Source organism: Pecten maximus, chromosome 12, assembly GCF_902652985.1.
Source record: "Pecten maximus chromosome 12, xPecMax1.1, whole genome shotgun sequence".
Classification (NCBI taxonomy): domain Eukaryota; kingdom Metazoa; phylum Mollusca; class Bivalvia; order Pectinida; family Pectinidae; genus Pecten; species Pecten maximus.
This window is the reverse complement of record NC_047026.1, coordinates 23,163,356-23,178,840: the sequence shown is the minus strand read 5'-3', so window position 1 is coordinate 23,178,840 and position 15,485 is coordinate 23,163,356. Positions and strand designations below refer to the sequence as shown.

At 35.2% G+C, this 15,485-nt stretch overlaps 1 protein-coding gene across 1 annotated transcript in view; it reads left to right on the top strand.

The window, feature by feature from the left end:
- Window positions 1-15,485, top strand: part of LOC117339446 (insulin-degrading enzyme-like) — a 37,374-nt gene that overhangs the window by 3,458 nt on the left and 18,431 nt on the right. The window contains exons 3-12 of the mRNA XM_033901026.1: window positions 9,020-9,096; window positions 9,835-9,861; window positions 10,447-10,550; window positions 11,410-11,579; window positions 11,978-12,100; window positions 12,750-12,862; window positions 13,449-13,538; window positions 14,270-14,342; window positions 14,475-14,567; window positions 15,282-15,373. Of these exons, the coding sequence (XP_033756917.1) occupies window positions 9,020-9,096; window positions 9,835-9,861; window positions 10,447-10,550; window positions 11,410-11,579; window positions 11,978-12,100; window positions 12,750-12,862; window positions 13,449-13,538; window positions 14,270-14,342; window positions 14,475-14,567; window positions 15,282-15,373 (962 nt within the window). The remainder of the gene's footprint in view (window positions 1-9,019; window positions 9,097-9,834; window positions 9,862-10,446; window positions 10,551-11,409; window positions 11,580-11,977; window positions 12,101-12,749; window positions 12,863-13,448; window positions 13,539-14,269; window positions 14,343-14,474; window positions 14,568-15,281; window positions 15,374-15,485) is intronic.

The following is a 15,485-nucleotide window of genomic DNA, read 5'->3' as shown; positions in this document are numbered from 1 at the left end:
CTATGTTTATACTACAGGTAGAGTAGTAGTGCACTATGTTTATACTACAGGTAGAGTAGTAGTGCACTATGTTTATACTACAGGTAGAGTAGTAGTGCACTATGTTTATACTACAGGTAGAGTAGTAGTGCACTATGTTTATACTACAGGTAGAGTAGTAGTGCACTATGTTTAGACTACAGGTAGACTAGTAATGCACTATGTTTATACTACAGGTAGAGTAGTAGTGCACTATGTTTATACTACAGGTAGAGTAGTAGTGCACTATGTTTATACTACAGGTAGAGTAGTAGTGCACTATGTTTAGACTACAGGTAGACTAGTAGTGCACTATGTTTAGACTACAGGTAGACTAGTAATGCACTATGTTTAGACTACAGGTAGACTGGTAGTGCGCTATGTTTATACTACAGGTAGACTAGTAATGCACTATGTTTAGACTACAGGTAGACTGGTAGTGCGCTATGTTTAGACTACAGGTAGACTAGTAATGCTTTATGTTTAGACTACAGGTAGACTAGTAGTGCACTATGTTTATACTACAGGTAAACTAGTAATGCACTATGTTTAGACTACAGGTAGAGTAGTAGTGCACTATGTTTAGACTACAGGTAGAGTAGTAGTGCACTATGTTTAGACTATGTTTAGACTACAGGTAGAGTAGTAGTGCACTATGTTTAGACTACAGGTAGAGTAGTAGTGCACTATGTTTAGACTACAGGTAGAGTAGTAGTGCACTATGTTTAGACTACAGGTAGAGTAGTATGCACTAGAGCCAATCAGGTGTGACGAGTAAATACAGGTTAAGAATTGTGCCCTTGCCTGGTTACCAGTGGCTCTGACATGTACAGCTGTAGTCTGTCTCAGCTGCCTTATACCTGACGGTTATCATCCTGTACCATTGTCTTATGTGGACTTATCTAACAAACTAGAATTATATTCTTATGTTAATTTGTACTTATGCATATTGTCCCCTATTTTATCAACCAGGATATAAACATGGAAAAAAATATTTATTGCAAACCAAAAAACTTAGCAGTCATGTTGTATATATATATATTTAGAGGATATTGAATGGTTTCCCGTTTAATATATCATATTTTTCACGAGTATGACAGAATATCGAGTGTGAAGCATGAGTGAAAAATATCAAAATATTCTGTCATCGGCAAATTTCAATGTGGTGAATACAAAGGTTCGCTCTTATTGGTCAAAAACAAATAACTTATATTTTTACTGCTCATCGATATCGCTGCAGTGAAAATATAACTTTTATTAATTAGTTTGATAAATTTCTATGTTCCACTGCATGCTGGCAAAAATGCAATAAATAAATATATGTAACTGAATAAATAAAATCAACACAACAACTCTGCTTAGCTAACATTTTCATAATTTTATGTATAATATATTATATTGCCAAAAATGTCTTTCATCCATGAATCTAGACTTTATGAAAATGAATGTATTGTACTTAAATGAAATATTAATTAAATTCCAATTTTGAATAACTTGGTCATGATGCTATATATTCTCATATTACCTATTAAAGTTAGTGGTATTTTAGGTGGTAAAATACATATACATTGTATGAGTAGGTACAAAGTGGATGCACATTGGTCAAAGAATTTCTTTTACTCATAAATATTTAATTATATGAAAAAAAAGTATTTCTAAATTTTCAATTACTTGCATTGTATATAAGTGTCAGTTAATAAAAACAAAATTTATTATTTGTTTTCCCTGAGTTTTAAGACTCTCATATCTCTTAAAATTTGTCTCCCATTTCTAATACATCACCAATGTACCATTTAGCTTGTTGCTGAAGTTAACTTGATATATATACATTGTATATGACCTGTGTTTATACATGCATGTACTTGCCAACTTGGGTCAGGTTTCAAGACAAAAGACAATTGTTTTTGTAATTATGGCCATCTTTACCTGTGTATCCCTAGCACCACCGTCATGTGCACCCCTGTTACTCAGAACCCCACCAACTTTAATGGACACCACACCCTACCATTGACTATATCAGTTATCAGGTGTGTCAGACACAACACATGGTCAGTTCTCCTCTACTTTCATTAGAAAATTACCCCACAGGGGGTCCATTCACAGCATGCTGTTAAGTTAATTCAGCCTCCTGACCTAAGTAGATACCAGAGTTTACCTGTAGTCATATTTTAAATGTAGTATCCATATACATGATGTATTGCTAAAATATTTGAAATTGCTTTCTAACTAATAAATGTCCAATTAATAAATAATGTATCAATATGACGTTTTTTCTCAGTTTGTATGTTTTGCTGAAGGCATTTCAAAAACATTGTTATCTAGCCTAGGCCAAAAGTATCTCATAGGAATATACATGAACATTTTATGAATTTTGTATTATTTTGTAATATTTTCTTAAATCTTCAATTGCATAGGGGAGTGTACTTGTATGAGTGCTTAATGAAAGAATTATTGGAGAGTACTTATATTGTAATAATGATTGTAAGATGATTTAGATTTTAAAAGTTTTCCTTTCAATAAGTTTAAATTTCAGTTGAGTTGAATTATTTTAAGGAGATATCATATCCTTCAATATATAGAGTTGTGTTCATAGATGACAGTACCCCCCTCCCCTCTGTCGTGTACATGTATTTGTATTACATGGTACCTGGATAAGTATCACTTGCCCTCTGGCCATGATCGATTTTACCTGTAACTAACACCCTCAATACAAGTACACCTGTGGAGCTCTTCTTCTCTTTAGGGAATAGTAAACTCTGAAGAGTGTATGACATCCCTCCTGGGCACATGTGCAGAAAAGTCTATATATTATAAAAGATTTTTTTGTGGGGGGGGGGGGGTTCTTATATATAAAATAGTCAAGCTGCATGTTCTCAACAGTTCACTGGCTAGGAGACCAGATATCCCAGTGCGTTCCTGTTATGTTAATTCTTTAACAGATTGTTAAATATTAAATTATGTTTACAGAAACATGGATGTATACAGAGACATATATACAGAGAGATTGGCAGCTCTCTATTTGCCCTTGTGTTTACATAGTGGCCCCTGACCTTCCCACAATCCTTTGCGGTCGCTCGGTTCAGTCTTCACTAGACGCCATATTGGAGAAAACTTGAAAACCAGACACATAATTATCGATAATTTCTATTTGAAATCATCACCAAGATCCAATTATGTGCTTTAATTTTATTAATATCAAAGTGCAGAAGTGTCATCAATATGAAATATATCACAATTTGCTGTCCAAGTGTTTGTATTTTGAGTATGAAAGTCAAGCACAACGCAGGAAAGATCGGCGGGAATCTCCAATTTTCGAAAAGTCCCTATGGGGTTTTCGAGAATACGGATAAATTACAACAATGTGCATGAAAATCAAGACCACATTCCATAAGTATGATAGTTTTTGGTTAATGTGGTAACTTTTGTAGTGGCCTAGATAAAACAATGTGCTTTTTGTGTGCGTTTAAAATTGACGATGTTTTGGTCTGACGTAATGGCGGCTATTTACAAACTTGGACATGTCGAATAGGACCCAATGGATTTTAGAAAATACGGATAAATGGCAACAATGTGCATGATCAATAAGACTGTATCCCATAAGTATGATAGTTTTTGGTTAATGTGGTAACTTTTGTAGTGGCTTAGATAAAACAATGTGCTTTTTGTGTGCGTTTAAAATTGACGATGTTTTGGTCGGATGTAATGGCTGCTTAATTACAAAACTTGGACATGTCGAATAGGACCCAATGGATTTTAGAAAATACGGATAAATGGCAACAATGTGCATGATCAATAAGACTATATCCCATAAGTATGATAGTTTTTGGTTAATGTGGTAACTTTTGTAGTGGCCTAAATAAAACGATGTGCTTTTTGTGTGCGTTTAAAATTGACGATGTTTTGGTCTGACGTAATGGCGGCTTAATTACAAACTTGGACATGTCGAATAGGACCCAATGGATTTTCGAAAATACGGATAAATGACAACAATATGCATGATCAATAAGACTATATCCCATAAGTTTGATAGTTTTTGGTTAATGTGGTAACTTTTGTAGTTGCCAAAATAAAACGATGTGCTTTCTGTGTGCATTTAAAATGACGATGTTTTGGTCTGACGTAATGGCGGATTAACCAGAACATGTCGAATAAGTTCCAATACTACGATACACACATGCGCATAGCCCGATTTACCTGCGCTCGCGTGTGTTTGATAGGAGACAGGACGCTCTCGATAAGTGATATGCTTGAGTGGTCACGAATAAAGGGAGCCACTATGTGTACGGGGAAATAGCGATGTTACTAATCTCTCTGTATATATGTCTCTGGATGTATATGATTAACTTATCTTATGCATTTAATCAGGACTGTTCTAAATCAAATTGATAGCCAAACATTTAAGTGTAAGCTGTTTTTAAATTATTGATAAGCTGATAAAACTTACAGTACATATTTGGTCCTTTAATTTGTCAAACATGATATCACCTGTTTGGCTCTAGTGCACTACTATTATACCTGTAGTCTTATTGAAGTACACTACTAATCTACCTGTAGTCTTATTGTAGTACACTATTAGTCTACCTGTAGTCTTATTGTAGTACACTACTAGTCTACCTGTAGTCTTATTGTAGTACACTATTAGTCTACCTGTAGTCTTATTGTAGTACACTACTAGTCTACCTGTAGTCTTATTGTAGTACACTATTAGTCTACCTGTAGTCTTATTGTAGTACACTACTAGTCTACCTGTAGTCTTATTGAAGTACACTACTAGTCTACCTGTAGTCTTATTGAAGTACACTACTAGTCTACCTGTAGTCTTATTGTAGTACACTACAGTACAAGTCTACCTGTAGTCTCAATGTCGTACACTACTAGTCTACCTGTAGTCTTATTGAAGTACACTACTAGTCTACCTGTAGTCTTATTGTAGTACACTACTAGTCTACCTGTAGTCTTATTGAAGTACACTACTAGTCTACCTGTAGTCTCAATGTAGTACACTACTAGTCTACCTGTAGTTTCAATGTAGTACACTACTAGTCTACCTGTAGTCTCAATGTAGTACACTACTAGTCTACCTGTAGTCTTATTGTAGTACACTACTAGTCTACCTGTAGTCTCAATGTAGTACACTACTAGTCTACCTGTAGTCTTAATGTAGTAAACTACTAGTCTACCTGTAGTCTAAACACACTGCACTACTAGTCTATCTGTAGTCTTATTGTAGTACACTACTAGTCTACCTGTAGTCTCAATGTAGTACACTACTAGTCTACCTGTAGTCTAAACACACTGCACTACTAGTCTATCTGTAGTCTTATTGTAGTACACTACTAGTCTACCTGTAGTCTCAATGTAGTACACTACTAGTCTACCTGGAGTCTAAACACACTGCACTACAAGTCTACCTGTAGTCTTATTGAAGTACACTACAAGTCTACCTGTAGTCTTATTGAAGTACACTACTAGTCTACCTGTAGTCTTATTGTAGTACACTACTAGTCTACCTGTAGTCTCAAAGTAGTACACTACTAGTCTACCTGTAGTCTTATTGTAGTACACTACTAGTCTACCTGTAGTCTCAAAGTAGTACACTACTATAGTCTACCTGTAGTCTTATTGTAGTACACTACTACTCTACCTGTAGTCTCAATGTAGTACACTACTAGTCTACCTGTAGTCTAAACACACTGCACTACAAGTCTACCTGTAGTCTTATTGTAGTACACTACAAGTCTACCTGTAGTCTTAACACACTGCACTACAAGTCTACCTGTAGTCTTATTGTAGTACACTACTAGTCTACCTGTAGTCTTATTGAAGTACACTACTAGTCTACCTGTAGTCTTATTGTAGTACACTACTAGTCTACCTGTAGTCTTATTGTAGTACACTACTAGTCTACCTGTAGTCTTAATGTAGTACATACACTACACTACTAGTCTACCTGTAGTTTCAATGTAGTACACTACAAGTCTACCTGTAGTCTTATTGTTGTACACTACTAGTCTACCTGTAGTCTCAATGTAGTACACTACTAATCTACCTTTAGTCTAAATGTAAAACACTACTACTTTACCTGTAGTATTTTTGTAGTACACTACTAGTCTTCCTGTAGTCTTATTGAAGTACACTACTAGTCTACCTGTAGTCTTAATGTAGTACGTACACTACACTACTAGTCTACCTGTAGTTTCAATGTAGTACACTACTAGTCTACCTGTAGTCTTAATGTAGTACACTACTAGTCTACCTGTAGTCTCAATGTAGTACACTACTAATCTACCTTTAGTCTAAATGTAAAACACTACTACTTTACCTGTAGTATTTTTGTAGTACACTACTAGTCTTCCTGTAGTCTTATTGAAGTACACTACTAGTCTACCTGTAGTCTTATTGTAGTGCACTACTAGTCTACCTGTAGTCTTATTGTAGTACACTTCTAGTCTACCTGTAGTCTTATTGTAGTACACTACTAGTCTACCTGTAGTCTTATTGTAGTACACTACTAGTCTACCTGTAGTCTTATTGTAGTACACTACTAGTCTACCTGTAGTCTTATTGTAGTACACTACTAGTCTACCTGTAGTCTTATTGTAGTACACTACTAGTCTACCTGTTGTCTTAATGTAGTAAACTACGTAACAGTACTAGTCTACCTGTAGTCTAAACACACTGCACTACTAGTCTATCTGTAGTCTTATTGTAGTACACTACTAGTCTACCTGTAGTCTAAACACACTGCACTACTAGTCTACCTGTAGTCTAAACACACTGCACTACAAGTCTACCTGTAGTCTTATTGTAGTACACTACTAGTCTGCCTGTAGTCTTAACACACTGCACTACAAGTCTACCTGTAGTCTAAACATAGTTCACTACTAGTCTACCTGTAGTCTTATTGTAGTACACTACTAGTCTACCTGTAGTCTTATTGTAGTACACTACTAGTCTACCTGTAGTCTCAATGTAGTACACTACTAGTCTACCTGTAGTCTTATTGTAGTACACTACTAGTCTACCTGTAGTCTTAATGTAGTAAACTACAGTACTAGTCTACCTGTAGTCTAAACACACTGCACTACAAGTCTACCTGTAGTCTTATTGTAGTACACTACTAGTCTACCTGTAGTCTTATTGTAGTACACTACTAGTCTACCTGTAGTCTCAATGTAGTACACTACTAGTCTACCTGTAGTCTCAATGTAGTACACTACTAGTCTACCTGTAGTCTAAACACACTGCACTTCAAGTCTACCTGTAGTCTAAATGTAAAACACTACTACTTTACCTGTAGTATTTTTGTAGTACACTACTAGTCTACCTGTAGTCTCAATGTAGTACACTACTAGTCTACCTGTAGTCTCAATGTAGTACACTACTAGTCTACCTGTAGTCTTATTGTAATACACTACTAGTCTATCTGTTGTCTTAATGTAGTACATGTACACTACAAGTCTACCTGTTGTCTTAATGTAGTAAACTACTAGTCTATCTGTTGTCTTAATGTAGTAAACTACTAGTCTACCTGTTGTCTTATTGTAATACACTACTAGTCTTTCTGTTGTCTTAATGTAGTAAACTACGTAACAGTACTAGTCTACCTGTAGTCTTATTGTAATACACTACTAGTCTATCTGTTGTCTTAATGTAGTAAACTACGTAACAGTACTAGTCTACCTGTAGTCTAAACACACTGCACTACAAGTCTACCTGTAGTCTCAATGTAGTACACTACTAGTCTACCTGTAGTCTAAACACACTGCACTACAAGTCTACCTGTAGTCTTATTGTAATACACTACAAGTCTACCTGTAGTCTTAACACACTGCACTACTAGTCTTATTGTAGTACACTACACTACAAGTCTACCTGTAGTCTTAACACACTGCACTACTAGTCTTATTGTAGTACACTACACTACTAGTCTACCTGTAGTTTCAATGTAGTACACTACTAGTCTACCTGTAGTCTCAATGTAATACACTACTAATCTACCTTTAGTCTAAATGTAAAACACTTCTACTTTACCTGTAGTATTTTTGTAGTACACTACTAGTCTACCTGTAGTCTTATTGTAGTACACTACTAGTCTACCTGTAGTCTTATTGTAGTACACTACAAGTCTACCTGTAGTCTTAACACACTACACTACTAGTCTACCTGTAGTCTTATTGTAGTACACTACTAGTCTACCTGTAGTCTCAATGTAGTACACTACTAGTCTACCTGTAGTCTCAATGTAGTACACTACTAGTCTACCTGTAGTCTAAACATAGTGCACTACTAGTCTACCTGTAATATAAACATAGTGCACTACTAGTCTACCTGTAATATAAACATAGTGCTCTACTAGTCTACCTGTAGTCTCAGCACACTGTACTTCTAGTCTACCTGTAGTGTAAACACTCTGTACTTCTAGTCTACCTGTAGTCTAAACCTAGTGTACTACTAGTCTACCTGTAATCTAAACATAGTGCACTTTTAGTCTAACTGTAGGTTAAAAGGGGCCACTGTGGCGGAGTGGTTAAGTTATCTCGACACTTCATCACCAGCCCTCCACCTTTGGGTTGCTGGTTCAAAACCCATGTGGGGCAGTTTCCTGGTACTGACCATAGGCCGGTGGTTTTTCTCCGGGTACTCCGACTTTCCTCAACCTCAAAAACCTGCCACATTGTCAAATGACCCTGGCTGATGATAGGACATAAAACAATATAAACCCCTATGTAGTCTAAACAAAGTGCATAATATTATATACTATTCTAAAATTAATACACTTGGTTTAAACGTTTGTTTCTACACCCAACTATAAAAAAGTGCAAGTGATGCCAAAATATTTAAGATTAACTGGTATGTATATTTGATAATTCATGTAAATATATTACCAGATATTGCAACTTTAGGACAAAGCTCTGAAATGACAATGTAATTTTTTTTCTCAAAATTATGATTTAAATGTGTGATTGGAGAGAGGTAACTCTTTCATTATTTCTGCCAGGTTCAATGTCGGATCCCTGGGAGCTTCCTGGTTTGGCTCATTTCTGTGAACACATGCTTTTCCTGGGAACCAAAAAGGTTAGTATTGTTTGTTGTTCTTTAGTCTAACCAATTAAATCAATTTCCCAAAAGTTTGATAACTTGCTAGCCCAAAGGGCCGAGGATCTGGGCCACTGGGGCAAAAGTTGTCTTTGGTCAATGCTTATTTCTATCTTGTTTCCAAAAAGTCAGTACTCTCTGCATACATAAGTGAATCATGTCATTCCCTTAGAATTTTAACCCTTCATGGATTTATGTGTATAACCCTGGTAAATACTGGCCATAATATATCGCTCAGCTAGAGAGATCTTCTCTTTAGTTTGGTCAGTTGGGCGTAAGACTATTAAACCAAAGGTCCTGGGTTTGATCCCTAGTGGAGGCAGTGATTTTAATCTAAATCATGCACTCTATGTTACTTAAGTTATATGGGCACTTTTGATCTCTATGGATTTAAGTAATTGTCACAGTGGCACTTTTGCATGATCTCATCATTTTAACATGTACGCAAAGTATCAAATGGTCATGATAATACGACAAAAAAACTTGTAGTCTTGTATTGCCTTTTGTTTGAATATAAAAATCCTGTGAAGTTCATGTCTAAAGCTTAGTATAGCGGTAACTGTTTGGCCATTTTGTGATATTGTTAATTAAGACACTAGTAGTGTACTGTACCATTATAGTTATATTGTTAGTATTACATCAGGTATTCAGATACTACAGGTCTACTGATAAAACAGCTACAACATTTAAACATATCTTCAAAATTCTTTTTTCCAGTATGAACAGGAAAATGAATATAACAAGGTAAGATGTTTTTTTTTTTATTTATCTATTTTTTATGAAATCTTTTCAGTGTGGACACTAGTTTGTGTTTTGAGTGTGTATATTAAACATAGTGAATGTACCTCGGTATATACTAGTAGTGTACTATGTTTATATCTAGTTTAACATGACATCATGCTAGAACCCAATACTAGTTGTGATATACCAAAATCAGATCCATACTTACAAAAACTAGGACCATGCGTCACAACATATATGGAACCTTGTTTGTCGGGACACCTTAATTCTGTGATTTATCTGTCTTAATAGAAAAAACAAAATAGTATTTTTTTGTAAAGATGTTTAATGCAAAGAAATTAGTCTAGTTCCTTTGCATTTAACAACTTTTCAATAAACTTTTATAACATTTTTTTAGAATAGAAGTAACATTTAAATACACTGTACAATATAATTGATAATAATAAGGTGGTCGTAGTGATGCTGGTGATATTGTCTCTTCCTTTTAGTATGAAGAAGCTGTACATGTCTCCGTCATTTTGAAAACATCATCATCTTGGGATTAATTATTCTTAAAGTGATTGATCTTAATAATGGTTAAAATTTCAGTTCTTGAATGAGAATGGTGGCAGCTCTAATGCTTATACCTCAGGAGAACACACCAACTTCTACTTTGATGTGGCTCCGGATAACTTAGCGGGGGCCTTGGACAGGTGAGTATATTTATAGATAGTGTTCCTATAGCTACGTATACACCAACTTCTAATTTGATGTGGCTCCGGATAACTTAGTGGGGGCCTTGGACAGGTGAGTATATATTTGTAGATTACCTTCCAACATCAACTTCAACTTTGATGTGGCTCCGGATAACTTAGCCTTCAACAGATGTCAGAGTATATTTGTAGATTGTGTCCCAACCCCAACTTGTAATTTGATGTCACTCAAGATAACTTAGCCTTGGACAGGTGAGTACATTTGTAGATAATTTTCCAACATCAACTTTTACTTCGATATCACTCGAGATAACTTAAGTCTTGGACAGGTGAGTATATTTGAAGATATTGTTCCAACTGTAGACAAACTTCTACTTTGATGTCGCTCCCGGTAACTTGCCCTTGGACAGGCGAGTACTCAGTATATTTCAAGTTTGCACTAAAGTTTTTGTCTTACATCAGTCTTATAACACGTTGTAATGTTCCATACATTACAAGGTACACCAAGCAGTGTCATAGATAGTTACTGAAGACTCAACAATCTTTTCAATAAATTTCCATGGTTTTGCTACAATTTTGTCATTGAACAATTTGCCATACATGTGATACTGAGTTATATTATAATGGTAGAATAAATCTTCCTTTACCATTCCTAAACTTGCTGGAATTAAACAGATCTTGGAGTCATTATTTATTCCATGCAGTAAACCAGATTTACATTTTACAGAACATTAAACGAATAATTTCAAAGAAATTACAGCTTGCTTGTGATAATAGCTTTCTTTCACATTCCAAATGATAATATTAAGTGGAATTACTGAGTTAGATAATGTATCTTATATACATCTTCTTTCTTTAGGTTTGCACAGTTTTTCCTTGGTCCATTATTTACATCATCTGCAACAGAACGGGAAATCAATGCTGTCAACTCCGAAAATGATAAAAATCTTCAGAGTGATCCTTGGCGTCTTCATCAACTAGACAGATCTCTAGCTAAACCTGATCACGACTACATCAAATTTGGAACAGGTAAAATAATAGCTAGTCTCTGATTGTTAGTACAAGTTTGTGCTACCTTTATAACAAATCAGATTTACAGGTAAAACAATAACTGGTCTCTTAATGTGTAATATTAGAATTTATACACTAGAATTGACAAATGGATGTACAAGGAGATCCTTAACTCCAGATTTTACTGTCCAACCTGAACATAAAAAACTATAGGCCTGTAAATTATACAGAATATATGAGCCCTCCCATATACCCAATATCTATGGGCCCACAGTTTCATATACAAGACTGACCAAACATTTTGCTTAATAAATATTTATATGGTCAGCTTGTAACTTTTTTTCCTTATTATCTTGTCTTAGTTTGTTTAATGATTTGAGTTAAGATAAATTTTGTTTGATTTGTTTTTGGTACAGGAAACAAAGACAGTCTGGACACTATACCCAAGAGTCGAGGACAGGATGTTCGTGAAGAACTCCTCAAATTTCATTCCAAGTATTATTCGTCTAACATCATGGCACTTTCCATTCTTGGCAAAGGTGAGTTTTTAAAATAAATCCGTTAAAATACATTATTGTTCTGGCTTCTCTTATTGGTTTGGCTTTGCCTCTGCCATGTTGGTTGAACATCAAACACTGCCATTTTTGTTTGGCTGTATTATGATTTGACTGATTTTTAAATGAACTTTTATGTTTTTATTTTTGCCTTTTATTTCATACCTTAATTTCCAAAATCAAGGAAAACAAGTCAAAACTATATTTTATAAATCATTTAAAACTATTGTCTAGAACATTTACCATTAACATCGTCAGCCAGTACCACCTCTCACTGGGCGTTTTGAACCCTATTCTGGCACTAATTTTGATGGTGCATGAGTTAAATTTCTAACTTTTTATTTTAGATGTTTTTCATGACACTCCAACAGATATAATTGTAAACAGTTGAATCTAAATGGGACTAGACCAGATTAGAGAACAAATAAAAGTTGAAGTTTATTGTTTTCTTGGAATAACTGGGCAATAGTGCATGAATTGTAAACATATGGGGCATATCCATTGAAATGCCCAGCATAAAAACAGTGTCATTAAAAAGTTCAATTGTAGACAAAATTTGATAAATTGCTGCTCGCCATGCATTTGTAAACATTATTGGATGAATCTAATGGTTACTTGTTTATGTTTGTTACAGAGTCCCTGGACGAGCTGACAGGTATGGTAGCCCCTCTACTGGCCGATGTTATAAACAAGAGCACCAGTGTACCGGAATGGTCAGAACATCCTTATGGACCAGAGCAATGCAAGGTATCCCCAGATCGCCTGGTTTTTATCTCTTAACTGTACACAGGGTATCTTCAGATCTTTTGGATCATATCTCTGAATCTTACTCAGGGTATCCTAAGGATAATCAAAGTAAAAAATTCAAGAGTTTTGACTTAGCCAATAACAAACCTTATCAATGAAAAGTGATGTCATAAATCATTGACTAAGATTAATTTAGAAAAAAGGTTTACAATTTTTAAATGTTTCTTTGGTCCAATCCCTCTGTCCCTAGCTGTGCATGCACAGAAGAAGGAAACCACAGATATATTTTGACAATAAAACCAGTCAATACAACAGATAACTAAGAGAAAAAAATAGCAAAGTGGATAAAAGATCCAACCGAACCTGAATAATCATACAATGGTGTGACCAAAGATGGATCCCTTGTTTGATGGATGACTCACAGATCCTCAATTCAATCAATAGAGAGGAAATCTTCATCCTAAACTCACTTGTTTTCATCTCTCCACACTTTGGATAGCCAAATATATAATATATTCTACCATAATCAGATTAAATGTTAATTGTTTTGACTAACTTTGACCTATAACCCCTTTGTTTTTGACAGACGATCTGTTATGCTGTGCCAGTCAAGGATGTGAGGAACTTGTACATGTCATGGTCAATCCCAGACCTGCATCCCTACTACGCCTCCAATGTAAGTAGCTCGAATCACCCTAACCTCATTGTCAGATCATAGGCTCTGTCCCTACTAATCCCCAAACACAAGTACTTCAAATCACACTAATCCTGGCTGCGTCCTTACTACAGCTCTAATGCGAGTAGCTCAAATCGCTCTAAACTTAGCTCCTGTATCACTGTAACAGTTAGCTCGTTGATCATTTACCTCAAATCAAGTTGCACTTTCGGCAGGAATCTTAAACATTTATTTGGGGCCAGAAGGGATGGAATATAATGTAACTAAGTGATCATTTTAATTAAATCTTCTAAACTTCTCAGTGATACAAGCTAAAACATAGACTACTATAGACCTATGGATAATTACAATGATATATTTATCCTCAAATAATCCCCTAGCCTAGAGTTATCTTAAAATTTGTGGAGGGCTTATTTGTGAACCCCTTTTAGCTTTAAAAATACTATGAATTTAAAATTGATGTTTCGGCAAAAATGAAGAAGGGGGTCTATTTTGGGGAATTAAAGGCACTTTAACAGGTGATATAGACAATAGAACTATTTATCAAGCACAAAAGCTGTTGTTCCAATCATTTAGAACAATGAAAATATAGGTTTACTATGTGTAAATGAGAAGTTTGGAAATACAAAAAATAACATAATTGTGAAAAATGCTCATCCCCGTTTCTTAATCAATATATATTTTTCAACATTGTATAATATTACAATTATTGAACTTTGTTTTATTTCCAGCCTGGACATTACCTAGGACACCTGGTTGGACATGAGGGCCCAGGCAGTCTGTTATCTGAGCTCAAAGCCAAAGGTATAACTATTAAAGCACATCTCAATTTTTCTGCACTTCAATTTAATTCCTGTAATATTGACAATAAAAACTTAATGTGGAGTTCAGTGACATTATGTAGTGGTCAGTAATACTTTTCTTCATTATTTCCAGGCTGGGTGAACACTCTATGTGGTGGTCAGTCTAGTGGAGCAAAAGGATTCATGTTTTTCAAAGTGGATGTTGATTTGACTGAAGAAGGCATAGGTAAGTCTTCGCAGTATAGTGCTGTAAGTGTATACAGATTTGTGGTTAATATATGTTTACAATTTCTTCTTTAATATCAAGCTTTATTGACTGATATTCCAGTCTATGATGTCAGAGAAATGTGTGATACTTCTTTCCCCAGACAGACACATTTGTTGTTTCCCCTCAAAGACAGACATGTACATGATCCTTTTTGCAATTCACATGGGCGAGTTTGTGTGTGTGTAAGTACAAGTTTCAAGCCTCAGAAAATAACATCTATAGATCTCAGCTTGACAAAACTAATCACTCTTTTCATCATGCCCTGCAACTGTGATCTGTTGCCAATCTACCCGACCATAAAAACTGATGTCCCTCTTCATCATGCCCTGTGACTGGTCTGTTGTTTATCTGTATGTCCATAAAAGCTTATCACCTTCTTCATCATACTTTGTGTCTGTGGTCTGTTGGCAGTACATCCAACCTTAAAAACTTGTTGTGATTCAGAGGGAAATCATAATCTGAATCAGGTACTGGAAGACTTTTTAATTAATATTCAATTCAAAATGGGTGAATGATTGATAATATCATTATATTTTTGTTGTTTTTGTTGTTCAACAAATAACTTCAATTTTGGTATTGAGTTATTGAAATAAGGCTTGGTCAGAGATGTTTGTAGACAAGAGAGCCCGAGATATTGTCACAGTCTAATGATTCTGTAACTATTGGTTGTAGAGCATCTCGATGACATAGTCACCCTGACCTACCAGTATGTGAATTTACTACTAAAGGCTGGACCGCAGGACTGGATATTTAAGGAATGTCAGGTGAGGTGAAATTTTACACCCCAGATCAGTGATCAAAATTTCATTTAATAATACTCCTTTTGATTAATCTGTCACATACACTTTCTGCTTCCCTCAGTTCATTAAATTTTTC